General features: G+C 43.7%; 1 protein-coding gene across 1 annotated transcript in view; it reads left to right on the top strand.

Annotated features, from left to right (window-relative positions):
* The first annotated feature begins 1,115 nt into the window (after window positions 1-1,115).
* The window catches only part of malt1 (MALT paracaspase 1), a 128,936-nt gene continuing 112,597 nt past the window's right edge, over window positions 1,116-17,454 (top strand). The window contains exons 1-2 of the mRNA XM_041185806.1: window positions 1,116-1,391; window positions 1,478-1,752. Of these exons, the coding sequence (XP_041041740.1) occupies window positions 1,601-1,752 (152 nt within the window). The 5' untranslated portion in view covers window positions 1,116-1,391; window positions 1,478-1,600. The remainder of the gene's footprint in view (window positions 1,392-1,477; window positions 1,753-17,454) is intronic.

Below are 17,454 nucleotides of genomic sequence, written 5' to 3'. Positions count from 1 at the left end.
CATATATAAAGGGCTTCCCCCTACTTCCCCTCTACAAATCAATGTAATCACTTACATCTCTTATGGACCCAATTTTTGTTTGTATCCTTGTTCCATTATCACTTCATTTTGCTGAGTACAATCATCACTCACCATTTAATCACTCTTGTCCTCTTACCCCATCACAGAATTTTCCCTCTTGTTCTTCTCCCTTGCCCCTTGGTTCTGTACTTAGTTAAAAGCTCGTCACACACCATGAGGACTTGGAAATAGATCTGGTTCTTTCATCCTGGCAGGGTCAAAATCCTGGAACTCCCTCCCTCACAGCCCTGGGGAATACACCAACAACCCCTCATGGACAGTAGCAGTTCAAGAACACGACTCACCACAGCCTTCGGTACAGCCCGAGACTGCAGAAATTGCTAAATAAATACGATTTTCTTTACAAAAACAAAAAAACTGCGGATGCTGGAAATCCAAAACAAAAACAGAATTACCTGGAAAAACTCAGCAGGTCTGGCAGCATCGGCGGAGAAGAAAAGAGTTGACGTTTCGAGTCCTCATGACCCTTCGACAGAACTTGAGTTTGAGTCCAAGAAAGAGCTGAAATATAAGCTGGTTTAAGGTGTGTGTGTGGGGGGCGGAGAGATAGAGAGACAGAGAGGTGGAGGGGGGGGTGTGGTTGTAGGGACAAACAAGCAGTGATAGAAGCAGATCATCAAAAGATGTCAACGACAATAGTACAATAGAACACATAGGTGTTAAAGTTAAAGTTGGTGATATTATCTAAATGAATGTGCTAATTAAGAATGGATGGTAGGGCACTCAAGGTATAGCTCTAGTGGGGTTTTTTTTTAATTTATTTTTTTCTTTATTTCTTTTGGAAGTCAATTTCTTTTTAAAAAAAAAAGCCAAAAACTGCGGATGCTGGAAATCCAAAACAAAAACAAAAATACCTGGAAAAACTCAGCAGATCCGACAGTTAACGTTTCGAGTCCATTTGACCCTTCAACAGAATTTCTTTTTTATGTCAATTTCCCATGAAGAACTACAATTCCCAGAGAGCTTTGCGTCTCTTTGAGGTCCGGTTGGGGGGGGGGGGGGGGGGGGTGCCTTTACTTCCTGCTTCAGTTTCGTATCACCAAAGTATGAGGAAGTGTCTACCTGTATGCAGTAGGTACTCTGACTGGACTGCACTGCACTTTGAGTGTGTGCCGCCGCCTTATCGTGGTAGCTAAATGGAAAGAGGGCAGTTATTAGACAGAGATGAAATCGCTCCCTATTTTGTGGCCGGGACACGAATGTTTAGGTACAGCAGCAAGATCACGAGTGAACACTTGTAAAATTTCGTCGAACTCGATATAGCTTCTTGAAATTCTTTTGGAATCAGCAGTTGGAAACCTCCATTTCCAGTAAGTGCTGCACTTTCTTTTGTCTAGAAAGGCGTTCGATCGATGTATTTTTTGGAAAGCTGACTGGACGTGTTTTAATTGAATAGGTGTTGCCTGGATCCTGAGCGGGCGGTGGGTGGCAGCGAGGAAGGGTAGGCGGCTGCTGCCTTTCAGTGACAGCAGCAACGCCGCCGGAGCTGGAAGGAAATCCTTTGCACAGGCTTGCTGCGATGGCAGGGTCCATGCAGGTCACGCCGTTAAACATCAACAGCCTGAAGGAGCCCACGCTGAAGAAAATAAGCGATCTGCTGGACAAGGCAAACAACCGCGGCTGGAGGAAACTGGCAGAAATTGTGGGAGCTGACAAGCGCTTCAGACTCAGGTAGATAGACAAGAACAGCTTTGTTTTATAAATCACTAACTTCTCACAAGAAACATAAGTTGGCCACTTTTATCTGCGCTTCTGAAGCAGCCTCGCGCTAGGACACACTTTCATAGGTACTCGTCTGATACAAACATCCATTACTATTGCACGAACACGAGTATTCATACGCTAATCAACTGTAATGGGCATCACACCCAAACCATATCCCGTCTTCACAAGTGCAATTTCCAGCAAATGTTAATGGAGGCCACCAGGAGCAAGAAGCCTGATTTCACTCCTTCCCTTTGTATGTTTATATTGTCTCAATTGAGATAAGTAAAGTCAGTGATCCAGTGATAGCTGTAGCATGTTATACATCCACACTTTTGGTTGCAATGGTTTTTTATGGCGTTGTTCCTTGCCAAGGTACTTGTAAGGAAATCCTGGTACCTGCTGTCCAACTAATGATCAACTGCTGCCCTTGGCAGGTCACCGTTAAGGGGAATCTTTGGTTTAAGGTGGCATGCCTCTTTTGCAACCAAATGAATTTGTTGTGGCAGATTTAGTATTTTGATACTTGAAACAGGCAAGCGTGCAGAAGCCTATCTCAGTCTCCCCTAGAACCGCAGACCTGTCACTGACACTGGAATTCTCCCACAGTTCCAGTTAAATCAGCAAAATATGGTTGTAAAGGTGGTCATAACTGAAGCTTACCAAGGCGTTATTTCGGTAAGCTGTGTGGTTCTGATTGGTTAAGCTCCAGCAGTACCTCTGCACATTCTTGAAGGTGCCGTGGGTCTTAAACTTTTGGATTTGATAAAGTGGGGTATGCACCAATGGAGACAAATAGTGCCTGCTGTATGGGGAAAACAGAAATTGTTCATGCATACATTTTTCAGCTTGCCTTAGAGAGTTTTCATCATGGTAATGTGTGTTTCCATATCAAATGATTAGTTGCCAGGAAGAAAAACAGCAAATACTGAGAATGGAATCTGGAACTCTCTCAGTCCATGTGGCTCAATCCAAAACTATTATGTCTTTCAGGCTATGCTTGTACTGCAGATCAATTTTCCTTGCCACCTACGTGGGTTTCTATTAGTTTGAGCTGATAGCTGCCCGATCGCTTGGTAGGGGAATTTTCCTATTTCCTGCTATTTTGTTGGGAACTCCCCCTTGTGATGAAATCTGTAGATTGGAACCTACCCGATTGACATCTTTAAAGTTTGTCCGATGCAATTACTGGTGCTTCTGCCTTGTCCACTTTGTAAGTAGCAACATGGCAGAGTGTCAGAAGTTGTGTGAGGCACAGGTTAATCAGGATGTGACTGAAACGGTTACAAAACTCAGATTCTGAGAAATCTGACTGTATTATAGTGAAACGGAGAAAAGCAGACAAGTATTATGAAGGGAGAGAGAAAGCAAGATGAAAGGTCAAAAAACAAAAACAGAATTACCTGGAAAAACTCAGCAGGTCTGGCAGCATCGGCGGAGAAGAAAAGAGTTGACGTTTCGAGTCCTCATGACCCTTCGACAGAACTTGAGTTCGAGTCCAAGAAAGAGTTGAAATATAAGCTGGTTTAAGGTGTGTGGGGGGGCGGGGGGAGAAAGAGAGAGAGAAGTGGAGGGGGGTGGTGTGGTTGTAGGGACAAATAAGCAGTGATAGAAGCAGATCATCAAAAGATGTCACCAACAATAGAACAAAAGAATACATAGGTGTTAAAGTTGGTGATATTATCTAAACGAATGTGCTAATTAAGAATGGATGGTAGGGCACTCAAGGTATAGCTCTAGTGGGGGTGGGGAGAGCATAAAATATTTTAAAATACTTAAAAATAATGGAAATAGGTGGGAAAAGAAAAATCTATATAATTTATTGGAAAAAAAAAGGAAGGAGGAAACAGAAAGGGGGTGGGGATGGAGGAGGGAGCTCAAGACCTAAAGTTGTTGAATTCAATATTCAGTCCGGAAGGCTGTTAAGTGCCTAGTCGGAAGATGAGGTGTTGTTCCTCCAGTTTGCGTTGGGCTTCACTGGAACAATGCAGCAAGCCAAGGACAGACATGTGGGCATGAGAGCAGGGTGGAGTGTTAAAATGGCAAGCGACAGGGAGGTTTGGGTCATTCTTGCAGACAGACCGCAGGTGTTCTGCAAAGCAGTCGCCCAGTTTACGTTTGGTCTCTCCAATGTAGAGGAGAACACATTGGGAGCAACGAATGCAGTAGACTAAGTTGGGGGAAATGCAAGTGAAATGCTGCTTCACTTGAAAGGAGTGTTTGGGCCCTTGGACGGTGAGGAGAGAGGAAGTGAAGGGGCAGGTGTTGCATCTTTTGCGTGGGCATGGGGTGGTGCCATAGGAGGGGGTTGAGGAGTAGGGGGTGATGGAGGAGTGGACCAGGGTGTCCCGGAGGGAGCGATCCCTACGGAATGCCGATAGGGGGAGTGAAGGGAAGATGTGTTTGGTGGTGGCATCATGCTGGAGTTGGTGGAAATGGCAACTCCAGCCTGATGCCACCACCAAACACATCTTCCCTGGTCCAATCCTCCATCACCCCCTACTCCTCAACCCCCTCCTATGGCACCAACCCTTGCCCACGCAAAAGATGCAATACCTGCCCCTTCACTTCCTCTCTCCTCACCGTCCAAGGGCCCAAACACTCCTTTCAAGTGAAGCAGCATTTCACTTGCATTTCCCCCAACTTAGTCTACTGCATTCGTTGCTCCCAATGTGGTCTCCTCTACATTGGAGAGACCAAACGTAAACTGGGCGACCGCTTTGCAGAACACCTGCGGTCTGTCTGCAAGAATGACCCAAACCTCCCTGTCGCTTGCCATTTTAACACTCCACCCTGCTCTCTTGCCCACATGTCTGTCCTTGGCTTGCTGCATTGTTCCAGTGAAGCCCAATGCAAACTGGAGGAACAACACCTCATCTTCCGACTAGGCACTTTACAGCCTTCCGGACTGAATATTGAATTCAACAACTTTAGGTCTTGAGCTCCCTCCTCCATCCCCACCCCCTTTCTGTTTCCTTTTGTTTTTTTCCAATAAATTATATAGGTTTTTCTTTTCCCACCTATTTCCATTATTTTTAAGTATTTTAAAATATTTTATGCTCTCCCCACCCCCACTAGAGCTATACCTTGAGTGCCCTACCATCCATTCTTAATTAGCACATTCGTTTAGTTAATATCACCAACTTTAACACCTATGTGTTCTTTTGTTCTATTGTTGGTGACATCTTTTGATGATCTGCTTCTATCACTGCTTGTTTGTCCCTACAACCACACCACCCCCCTCCACTTCTCTCTCACTTTCTCCCCCCGCCCCCCCCACACACCTTAAACCAGCTTATATTTCAACTCTTTCTTGGACTCGAACTCAAGTTCTGTCAAAGGGTCATGAGGACTCGAAACGTCAACTCTTTTCTTCTCCGCCGATGCTGCCAGACCTGCTGAGTTTTTCCAGGTAATTCTGTTTTTGTTTTGGATTTCCAGCATCTGCAGTTTTTTTGTTTTTATCTAAGATGAAAGGTCATTTAGTAGAGAAGGCAGTTTGTAAAAGCTGGTAAATAAAGGGAAAAAAACTAGATTGCGAAAGTAGAACAGTTTGAGGAGTAAAGCCAGAAAGGAAGTTAAGAAATCAGACTGAAGAATTCTCTCACATAGAATATGTAAAAGCAAAAACAGGATGATGCCTGCCTTCAAAGAAAATAGAAGAGGTACTTGCGAAAAATCCTATGGGGGGAAAAAATCATTTGCAACAGTGAAGAAAGTGACCTAACAGCTGGATAACTAAACTAAAAATGGAAACTAGAGCAGCTTGAGATTCTAAATCTTAAACAAAGAAAAATGATGGTAACTAATTGTTATGAACAGAAAGGGGTTAATTTAAACAGCATTATTTTCTCCTCTCATCATCTGCCTGTAAGCAGAAAGATGTTTTTGATTTGCTTAGCCCTTTAGAAGTGGTGGCATATTTCCCCATTCCTTGGTTTTGGTGTAATCCAATTTTTATTAATAAAACTGCAGCAAACTCAAGATAGGATGATCTCAAATGGTTGGTTTATTTGCACACAAAACATCGAAGGAGGGCTGCAATGCTGCCTCCTTGCTATTTATATATTAAAATAATGATAGAGAAAATAAATATTTATAGTGTAGGACATTGTACAGTCAAAGTCCCGTGAGGTGTTTCTTCATGGAGGTCAGCAGGTTGAACACCGATGCTGTATAATTCTTTTCTGGTGGTATGCACTTCACACGATGAGACAGGTGTGTAGAGATGACTCAATCTTGTAGGCAGTGGTATAGAATTTCCAGCAGAAGCAGTGTAGTTGGGGTCTGCCAACCTGGGCCAGAGCTACTTTTCTGTGAGCCTGCTAGTCAGATGATAAAAAAGTAGACTGAGACTTTGCAGTTCAGCAAGGCAATATTACTGGTTACACAAGCCAGAGGCCCATGTCACATCACTCCCACCTCTCCACACTCTCTTTGACAAACAAAAAGATCCCTTGTCTGGGTCCCCGAGCTTGTTAAAAGCCTCAACCTTTAAGAATTGAAGGGAAGGTTGTGGGACCTTTTGCCTTAACAGGCAAGCAGATTCCTGTTGGTCAGCTTGAGTTATGAAAATACAGGTGGCCATTGTATAGCTCACTTAAATTTAGTCTGCGCAGCCCATAGGGGGTCATTAGTGGCTCTTCAGGGATAATTATATGCAAGTTTCTCTAATACTGCCAGGTAGCTGCTTTTATTCAGGGTCACAGATAGACATAGATTCAGCAATTTTAGGTCTTTGTCAAACTTAAAATTTTTAGAGATAGCAATGAGGATATTACTATATATTGTATAAAAAAGGTTATACAGCGTGAGGTCTTAGTCCCTCGAGTGATATTCTAGCACAAAATTACTCCTAATTTTGTGTAATTTGGCACAAGAATTGGGAATTTTATGCAGGCAGACCTTCATGATAGCTAAAGTGCAAAGTGGAAAAATTAATGTGAATGCAATAAAGGCTGAGATTAAGTTACAAAGTAATGAAAAAAGACTTTCACAGCCACAAGACATCTCAAAGTGTTTTGCAACCAATGAAGTACTTTAAAAAGGCACAGTCACAGTTGTATTAAAATTGAAGATGCTGGAAAAACTCAGCAGGTCTGGCAGCATCGGTGGAGAGAGAAACAGAGTAAACGTTCTGAGTCTGTATGACTCTTCTTCAGAGCCAGAGCCCGGAGCTCTGAAGAAGAGTCATACGGACTCAAAATGTTATCACTGTTTCTCCCCACAGATCCTGCCATACCTGCTGAGTTTTTCCAGTATTTTCAGTTTTTATTTCAGATTACCAGCACCTGCAGTATTTTGCTTTTACCTTACAGTCATGGTTGTAATGTGCATACAAAAATCTGAGCCGAAACTCCAGTGCTGTACTGGGGGAGTGTTACACTGTCAGAAGTGTTGTCTTTTGAATGAGATGTTAAAGCGAAGCCCCATCTGCACTCTCAATTGAACATAAAAGATCCTGTGGCATCATTTTGAAGTGTAGGTGAGTTATTCCTGGTGTCCTGGCCAATATTTATCCCTCAATCCCTCACAAAGATAGATTATCTGGTTTTTATCACATTGTTATTTGTGGAAGTTTGCTGTGCACAGAGTGGCTGTCATGCTCCCTACATTGTCTGGCATTGACTGTGCAAAAGCTGACTTATTCAGTAATTTTTTTGTACAAAATAATTCAAATTCTAATAAGAACCCAATTAATATGCTTGGTATTAAAGGTGAAGGAAACTTTGATTCAACATACTTCCCACCATCTTATGTTCAGAAGTTTTATTTCATACATCTAAATATGATTAATTTTCTCACCTTATTTTCTCACCCTGTAGAAAGACAACTGTATCAAAGTTAATGGAAATAAAGTGTAAAAAAAGAACACCAGACCTTGATTTTAAGGGGTTTGGGATAAGATAGCAAAGGCATGAACCATAAGTTTCCAAAAATCTTTGGAATTTGGATACGAAAGCACTTGAGTATGCAAATGCTACTATCACTTTGTTCAGAAAAGTGAAAAGGATAAGCTAAGAAATTATACGCCCAATTGTCTTGCCCCCTATTGGGGGAAGTTCCAAAGCCCAGAGAGCCAATACTATGGGATGAAATTTGTGAATAGTTAGAAAAACACGGCTAATCCGTAAGAGAGAGCATGGATTTGAAAAGAGATTTAGGTAAATTGACAAAAGAACCAGAGTGAGGCGAGCACCATTTGTTTTAGGTATTGAGCTCTTTTGATATGGAATGCACTGATGCAAGGGTGAACCAGAGTGAGACGAGGGCCATTTGTTTTAGGTATTGAGTTCTTTTGATGTGGAATGCACTGATGCAAGGGTGATGGAAGTGGATTCATTTAAAAAAAAAATGTTCCAAAGGAAATTGGATAATTATTTGAAGGGGAAAATTTTACAGGGCTATGGAGAAAGGGCAGTGGAATGGGACTCAGTGGATTCCTCTTGAAAGATGGACGATCGACCAAATGGCCTCCTCTTGTGTCTGAGGGCAGGTTGCACCTGATTAAGTTAAATGAGTGTTTTGAGGAAATCACAAAACATAAATAGGATGTAATGGTTGCTGTATTCATGCATTTTAAAAAGGTATTTGATAAAGTGGCTCATAATAGACTTGGGGTGGAATTTTCCATGCCCACTGGTGTTGGGTGTGTTCGGTGGTGTGAGTGGACAGTATAGTGAGAAGGCCAGAAATCAGTTTCATGATGTTGTGAAATCAGGTTGCGATCGGCAGCTCAGCCCATTGGTGGTGGGCCGCATTCCCCACCATTTGTCATCGGGAACCTCATTGTAATATATCTGCGTATCATTATAAGGCCAGCCCGCTGGAATCATTCCCCCCCACACTGCTGAGCATGATTGCACACAGGTGCAGAACATGCCTTGACAAGTGTGACATGCAGAAGTCAGGACTTACTGCCAGGGCCTTGCTCATATCGCAGACATCTGGGGAGCAGAAAATGCTGGAGCATTTTTTATTGCACTGGTTGACAAAGGGCATAAATTTAAGTTTATCCAAAAGAATAAATGGGGGAGATAAACCATCCCAGCTCAGAGGTTGCTGCAGAGGTGAAATGCTTTATGAAGAAATGAACATTGAGACAGAGCTTACAATATTGTTTAATATTTGAAACCACAAACTAGTAATCCAGAGACTCAGGATAATGCTCAAGGGACACAAATGCAGATTCTCACCAATCTGCCTGCCACAGATGCATCTGCCCATGATAGTATCGGTAGGAGTGACTACCCACAGCTGTTGCAATTTAAATTCACATAATAAAAATCTGGAATTAAAAGCTAGTCTCAGTAATGGTGACCACGAAACCATTGTCGATTGTTGTAAAATCCCATCCGGTTCACTAATGTCTTTAGGGAAAGAAATTTGCTGCCCCAACCTGGTCTGGCCTGTGTGTGACTCCAAACCCAAAGCAATATGGTTGACTCTTAACTGCTCACTGAAATGGCCTAGCAAACCAATCAGTTGCATCAAAGCAGCTACAAAGTCTAAAAGAATGAAACTGGATGGACCATCCGGCATCAACCTAGGCACCAGAAACAACAGTGACACACCCAGCCTTGTCAACCCAGCAAAATCCTCCTTACTAACATCTGGGGGCTTATGCCATAATTTGGAGAGTTGTCGCACAGGCTAGTCAACAGTGAACAACCTGACAGTCATGCTTACCGAGTCATACCTTACAATGTCCCATTGGCAGGACAGATCCATCAGAGGCAGTGACACAGTGATATACATTTGGGAAGGAGTTGTATGGATTTAATCTACTGCCCATTAACTGATGACTCAATACTCCTCCATGTTGAACATTTACAGTAAAAAGCACTGTGGGTGGCAAGGGCACAGAATGTATGCTGGGTTGGTGACTTCAATGTCCCTCACCAAAAATGGCTTGGTAGCACTATTACACACCGATCTGGTTGATTCCCAAAAGACATAGCTGCTAGACTGGGTCTGCGGCAGGTGGTGAGGGAACCAACAAGACCTCATTCTCACCAATCTGCCTGCCACAGATGCATCTGCCCATGACAGTATTGGTAGGAGTGAGTACCCACAGTCTTCGTGGAGACAAAGCCCCATCATCACACTGAGGATACCCTCCATCGTGTTGTGTGGCACTACCATCATGCTGGATGGAATAGAGTTTGAACAAATCTAGCAACTTGAAACTGAGCATCCATGAGGCGCTGTGGGCCATCAGCAGCAGTAGAATTGTACTCAAACACAATCTGTAACCTCATGGCCCAGCATATCCCCCACTCTACCATTACTATCAAACCAGGGGATCAACCCTGGTTCAGTGAAGAATGGAGGAGGGCACGCCAGGAGCAGCACCAGGCATACCTAAAAATGAGATTTCAACCTGGTGAAGCCACAACACAGGACTACTTGTGTGCCAAAGAGCAGAAGCAGCATGCGATAGACAGAGGTAAGCAATTCCACAACCAATGGATCAGATCTAAGCTCTGCAGTCCAGCCAAATCCAGTTGTGAATGGTGATGGACAATTGAACAACTAACCGGAGGAGGAGGCTCCATAAATATCCCCATCCTCAATGATGGGGAGCCCAGCACACCAGTGCAAAAGATAAGGCTGAAGTATTCGCAACAATCTTCAGCCAGAAGTGCCGAATGTATGCTCCATCTCGGCCTCCTCCGGAGGTCCCCAACTTCACAGATGCCAGTCTTCAGCCAATTCGATTCACTACACGTGTTATCAAGAAAAGGCTGAAGACACTGGCTACTGCAAAGGCTATGGTCCCTGATGACATTTTGTGCTCCAGAATGAACCATACCCCTAGCCAAGCTATTCCAGCACAGCTATAAAGTGGCATCTACCCAGCAATGTGGAAAATTGCTCAGGTATGTCCTGTACACACACAGCAGGATAAATCCAACCCAGTCAGTTACTGCCTCATCAGTCTACTCTCGATCGTCAGCAAAGCGATGGAAGGTGTCATCAACAGTGGAATCAAGCAGCACTTACTCAGCAATAATCTGCTCACTGATGCTCAGTTTGAGGTCTGCCAGGGCCTCTCAGCTCCTGAACTCCTGAGGTGAAGTGAGAGTGACTGCCCTTGACATCAAGGCAGCATTTAACCAAGTGTGGCATCAAGGAGCCCTAGCAAAACTGGAGTCAATGGGAATTGGGAGGGAAAACTCCACTGGCTGGAGTCATACCTAGCTCAAAGGAAGATGGTTGTTGCAGTAGGAGATAATTATCTCAGTCCTGGGACATTACTGCAGGAGTTCCTCAGGGTACTGTCCTAGACTCAATCATCTTCAGCTGTTTTATCAATGCCCTTTCCTCCATCATAAGGTCAGAAGTGGGGATGTTTGCTGTGTGGATTGCACAATGTTCAGCACCATTCGCGACTCCTCAGACACTGAAGAATCTGTGACCATATGCAGCAAGACCTGGACAATATCCAGGCTTGTGCTGATACGTGGCAAGTAACATTCGCAACGCACAAGTGCCAGGCAATGATCATCTTCAATAAGAGAGAATCTAACCATCACCCCTTGATGTTCAATGGCATTCCAATCACTGAATCCTCCACTATCAACATCCTGGGGATACCATTGACAAAGGATGCTTCCTTATTAGTGAAAAAGGCTATTGGTGATACTACAGCAATCAGGCATTTCCTTATTTTAATCCTTAAGGCTTGGGAAGTTTAAATAGCCTAGGGAGATGGTTTTCAGTGCCCAAAAAGCTTGCAAGTATAAATGAAATTTATCTTACACATTTTGTTCTATTTCCCAATAATAAAATACAACTATGTTTTTCTTACTTCTCATCATGTGATTAGATCAGCTGAGTTGTGAGACATGCTTTATTTATGATTTGCAGATGTGCCAGATAAATCGTGTGATAATTTTTAATTTTGGAGTTGTCCTGATGGTTCAGGTTTTAAAAAGGATAGTGCACTGTGAACCTGAGCTGTTATAACCTACAAGATTGCTGGTTTGATCCTTTATCCTGCATTTCTGGAGGTGCTGCCCTTCAGAGAGGAAAGCAAAGTCCTATCTACTCAGTCTATTATTGCATACAGATGTTAAAATGGCAAATGGGGCAATTCCCTGATATCCTGGCCACCATTTTTCCCTCAGCAAACACAACTGAAAACCCATTCATTTCATTCTCTGTTTATGGGGTTGTTTGTGTGCAAATTGGCTGACGTGTCTGTCTGTGTAACAACAGTGACACACTATTTTACATAATGTGAGCAGTTTTACTTTTCATTCTGTGGCTAGATTAGGTAAATGAAGATAAATTGCTTTTAATTTTGTCAAGATACTTTTGCCTTTTCTAGAGTATTGCAAGGATTTGGCAGCAAAATGTTAAATATGAAAGGGAAGCAGTATAATCTGCATGCCTACGACTGCTGCTAAGGTGTATGAGTGCAGACTTCTTTGAGTTATTGTTCATAGAGTGAGCTCTATGTCACACTCGTTATGTATCATTTATACAAAAACTATAAACATGTAAGTCAAATATTTATGTCCAAATTGATCTGATGTGTTCATTGCAAAGCTAATTTTATAAAACTGATGCAATTTATTTTGTATGGCTATGGAATGATTTAATTATGATTCATGATATTTCAGATAATCGATGGGCCCTGAGTGTAAATGTTGGTTTGAAGCTCAAATTACACGTGACTAAATTCTGGAAAGCCCCCATTGGAAAGTCCTTACTGCAATATTTGTACATGTGACCAAATATGGGGAAGTCCCACCAAAAAACAAGTGGTATCTCAGACTGTTTAATTGTAGTGTTAACTTGATGTAGCCCTATCCACTCTATACCAGCTGGTATAAAGGTTACCTTCACTGCTCACATTGTGACCTGTCAGACTGTTAATTAGCCAGTGGATCCTTCCACTATTTCACATGATTCTCCAAAGTAGAAGAGTGTGAAAATATGAAAACAACAACATCCTTAAGAGGATGTCAGGGAAAATTGTTGTCAGTAAGGAGGCTGAAAAAATGCAGGATATAATCTAGTAAGTGATGCATTAAGGACATGCTGTTTAAAGAACATGCCACAACAAGGCATAGTGATGAATGTTACTTTTTGACAAGTTCAAAGGCAACCTCTGTCATATCTGTTTGAAATGTATTTCAAAGTATTTTTTTTTAATTCCCCCTGAGCCTCCTGATTTAAAGCAGTCATGTTTTGGTCCTTCTGATAATAGGATGCTGAAAGGTTGGTGCTCAACTTTAGCCATTGCCACATTGCCCCTTCCTACTTGCAGTGTCTTTAGTGGAGTGGCAGGATTGGTGTCAGGGCTGAGACTCAAGAGCTGAAATGTCATGTTCAATACCACAGCCTTGGAAATAATGGAAAGGTGGTGATCTCATCAGAAAGGAAGAATAATTTTTTGGTGACTACTTTGGGATAAAATCTTATCCTGTAATAATCTGTAATTTATAGACCTGATTGCAAACCAAGGTGTTGTAGTGTGTTATGAATACTAAAGTGTAAAAGAGAGTTCTTTGTGTATTCATTAAGGAGAAATTATCACTATATTTGCTGTGATGTGACACATTGGTTTCATCATTACATCAGTAACAGTCAAAAAGCTCAACTTCATCCACATAAAGCAACTGTTTAATTGGCACCCCATTCACCCATTAAATATTCACTCTCTCCACCATTGGCGCAGAGTACCAGTAGTGTGTACCATCTACAGGATGTGCTGCAGCAACTTGTCAAGACCCCATTGAGAGCACTTTCCAAACCCACGAGCTCTACCACCTAGAAGAACAAGGAGAGCAAGCACAGGGAAGCACCACCACCTGTAATTTCCCCTTCAAGTCTCATAGCATCCTGAATTGGAACTGTATCACCATTCCTTCACTTACACTGGGTCAAAATTCTGGAACTGAATCATTAAAATTCGTTAATTAAAAGTCTAATGATGACCATAGACTGTTGTAAAAACCCATCTGGTTCATTAATATCCTTTAGGGAAGGAAATCTGTCATCCTTATCTGATCTGATCTACATGGGATTCCAGATCCAGAGCAATGCGATTGACTCTTAAATGCCCTCTTAAATGGCCTAGCAAGTCACTCAGTTATAACAAACTGCTACAAAGAAACAAAAAAGGAATGAAACTAGATGGACCACGCGGCATTGACCTAGGCACCAGAAATTACAATGGCAATTGCAGCCCTGTCGACCCTGCAAAGTCCTCCTTACTTTGGGGGCTAGTGTCAAAATTGGGAGAGCTATCTCATAGACTAGTCAAGCAACAGCCTGACAGTCATCCTCATGGAATCATACCTTATAGATAATGTTCCAGACTCCGCCATCACCATCCCTGGGTATGTCCTGTCCCATCAGAAGGACAAGCCCAGCAGAGATGGCAATACAGTGGTATACAGTTGAGATGGAGTTGCCCTGGGGATCCTCAACATTAACCCCTGGCCTCATGAAACCTCATGGCATCAGGTCAAACATGGGCAAGGAACCCTGCTGCTGATTACCACATATCACCCTCTCTCAGCTGATGAATCAGTATTCCTCCATGTTGAACACTACTTGGAGAAAGCTGTGAGGTTGGCAAGGGCACAGAATGTACTCTGAGTGGGGGACCTCAATGTCTATCACCAAGAGTGCCTCAATAGCACTACTACTGACTGAACTGGCCGAGTCCTAAAGGACATAGCTGCTAGACTGACTCTGTGGCAGGTGGTGAGGGAACCAACAAGAGTGAAAAACATACTTGACCTTATCCTCACCAACCCACCAGTCGCAGATGCATCTGTCCATGACCGTATTGATAGGTGTGACCACCGCACAGTCACTGTGGAGAAGAAGACCCACCTCCACATTGAGGATACCTGCCATCGTGTTGTGTGGCGCTACCACCATGCTAAATGGGATAGATTTTCAAAAGATCTAGCAACTCAAGACTGGGCATCCGTGAGGTGCTGTGAGCTATCAGCAGCAACAGAATTGTACTCAAACACGATCTGTAACCTCATGGCCCAGCAAATCCCCCACTCTACCATTACCATCAAGCCAAGGGATCAACACTGGTTCAATGAAGAGTGCAGGAAGGCATGCCAGGAGCAACAACAGGCATACCTAAAAATGAGGTGTTAACCTGGTGACGCTATAACAGAAGTCTACTTGTGTGCCAAACAGCATAAGCAGCAAGTGATAGACAGGGCTAAGCGATCCCACAACCAACGGATCAGATCTAAGCTCTGCAGTCCTGCCACATCCAGTCATGAATGGTGGTCAACAATTAAACAACTCACTGGAAGAGGAGGCTCCATAAATATCTCCATCCTCAATGATGGAGGAGCCCAGCACATCAGTGCAAAAGATAAAGCTGAAGCATTTGCTACAATCTTCAGCCAGAAGTGCCGAGTGGATGATCCATCTTGGTCTCCTCCGGAGGTCCCCAGCATCACAGTTACCAGTTTTCAGCCAATTTGATTCACTCCTTGTGATATCAAGAAATGGCTGAATGCAGTGGATAATGCAAAGGCTATGGGCCCTGACAACATTGCAGCAAAATTACTGAGGACTTGTGCTCCAGAACTTGCCGCACCCCTAGTCAAGTTGTTCCAGTACAGCTACAACACTGGCATCTACCCGGCTATGTGGAAAATTTGCCCAGGTATGTTCTGTACACAGAAAGTAGGAAAAATCCAACCCAGCCAATTACTGCCCCATCAGTCTACTCTTGATGATCAGATAAAGTAATGGAAGTGATCGTCAACAGTGCTATCAAATGGCACTTGCTTAGCAATATCTTGCTCACTGATGCCCAGTTTGGGTTCCGCCAGGGTCACTCAGCTCCTGATGTCATTACAGCCTTGTTTCAAACATGGACAAAAGAGCTGAACTCCTGAGGTGAGGTGAGAGTGATGGCCCTTGGCATCAAGCCAGCAGTTGACCGAGTGGCTTCAAGGGCCAGAATCTTCAGGTCGGTGGGCGTGGGGACCATTCGCTGATGCATAAAATGACATGCAGTGACGTCAGGCATGCCTCCCGACGTCACTGCGCATCATTCAGATCGTGAGCCCACCAGAGTTGGCTGTGAGCCCGCTGAACTGTCAAAGGCCTATTAAGGCCATTTAAGTAGTAATTAAACTAATTAACTGAGCTGCCCATCCAACCTTAAGGTTAGCGGGCAGGTGAAGAGCCCAGGTGGGCTTCGCATTTATCATGAAACCTCATCCACGGGCGGGATGAGGTTTCATGAAGGTTTTTAAAGTTTATCAAAAATTCCTATTAAAATTCATTGACATGTTCCACCTCTGTCACATGAGGGGACATATCCGAAATTTTTTTTTTCTCGGTTCAAATTTTCAAAAGTCAACATAATCTTCCTGTGCCTCAGGGAGATTTCTGTGCTCTTTTGCACACATGGTGCAAAAGAGTGCAGGACCTGACTCAGCCTATTCCCCCTGCCCGCACAGGGAGCACTCAGCTCTTCACGCTCTTCAGCGCGTCATGCTAGGCGGGCCTTAATTGGCTCACCCACGTAAAATGTTGGTGCACAGCAGATCATGGGTGGTGATCAGCTACATGCCCGCCTGTGCCTGCTCCCGTCCATCCCCCCGCCCCCAATGGGGAGAAAATTCTCTCCAAGGAGCCCTAGCAAAAATGGAGTCAATCGGAATCAGGGGGAAAACTCTCTGCTGGTTGTAGTCATACCTAGCACAAAGGAAGATGGTTGAGGTTGTTGGAGGTCAGATATTTCAGCTCCTGGACATCACTGCAGGAGTTCCTCAGGGTAGTGTCCTCGGCCCAACTATCTTCAACTGCTTCATCAGTGACCTTCCTTCCATCATAAGGTTAGAAGTGGAGATGTTCGCTGATGATTGTACAATATTCAGTACCATTTGTGACTCCTCAAATACTGAAGCAGCCCATGTCCAAATGCAGCAAGACCTGGACAACATCCAGGCTTGGGCTGACAAGTGATAAGTAACGTTCGCTCCACACAAGTGTCAGGCAATGACCATCTCCAACAGGAGAGAATCTAACCATCAGTCCTTGATATTCAATGGCATTACCATCTTCTGAATCCCCCACTATCAACTTCCTGGGGGTTGCCATTGATCAGAAACTGAACTGGACTAACCATATAAATACTGCGGCTACAAGACTAGGTCAGAGGCTAGGAATTGTGCGACAAGTAACTCACCTCCTGACTCCCCAAAGCCTGTCCATTGTCTACAAAACACAAGTCAGGAGTGTGAGGGAATACAGCCCACTTGCCTGGATGAGTGCAGCTCCCATAACACTCAAGAAGATTGACATGTCCAGGACAAAGCTGCCTGCTTGATTGGCATCCCATCCACAAATGTTCATTCCTTCCACCACCGATGAATAGTAGTAGCAGTGCGTACCTTCTACAAGATGCATTGTAGGAATTCAGCAAAGCTCCTCCAACAGCACCTTCCAAACCTACAACCACTACCATCTAGAAGGACTAGGGCTGCAGATAGATGGGAGCACCACCTCTTGGAAGTTCCCCTCCAAGTCACTCATCATCCTGACTTGGAAACATATCGCCATTTCTTCACTGTCACTGGGTTAAAATCCTAGAACTCCTACCACCCCCCTTAACAGCACGGTGGGTTTACCTACACCATATGGACTGCAGTGGTTCAA

Source organism: Carcharodon carcharias, chromosome 1 (genome assembly GCF_017639515.1).
Source record: "Carcharodon carcharias isolate sCarCar2 chromosome 1, sCarCar2.pri, whole genome shotgun sequence".
NCBI classification, from domain to species: Eukaryota; Metazoa; Chordata; class Chondrichthyes; order Lamniformes; family Lamnidae; genus Carcharodon; species Carcharodon carcharias.
Note: the sequence above shows the minus strand (reverse complement) of the source record. Positions and strands in the feature narration are given on the sequence as shown.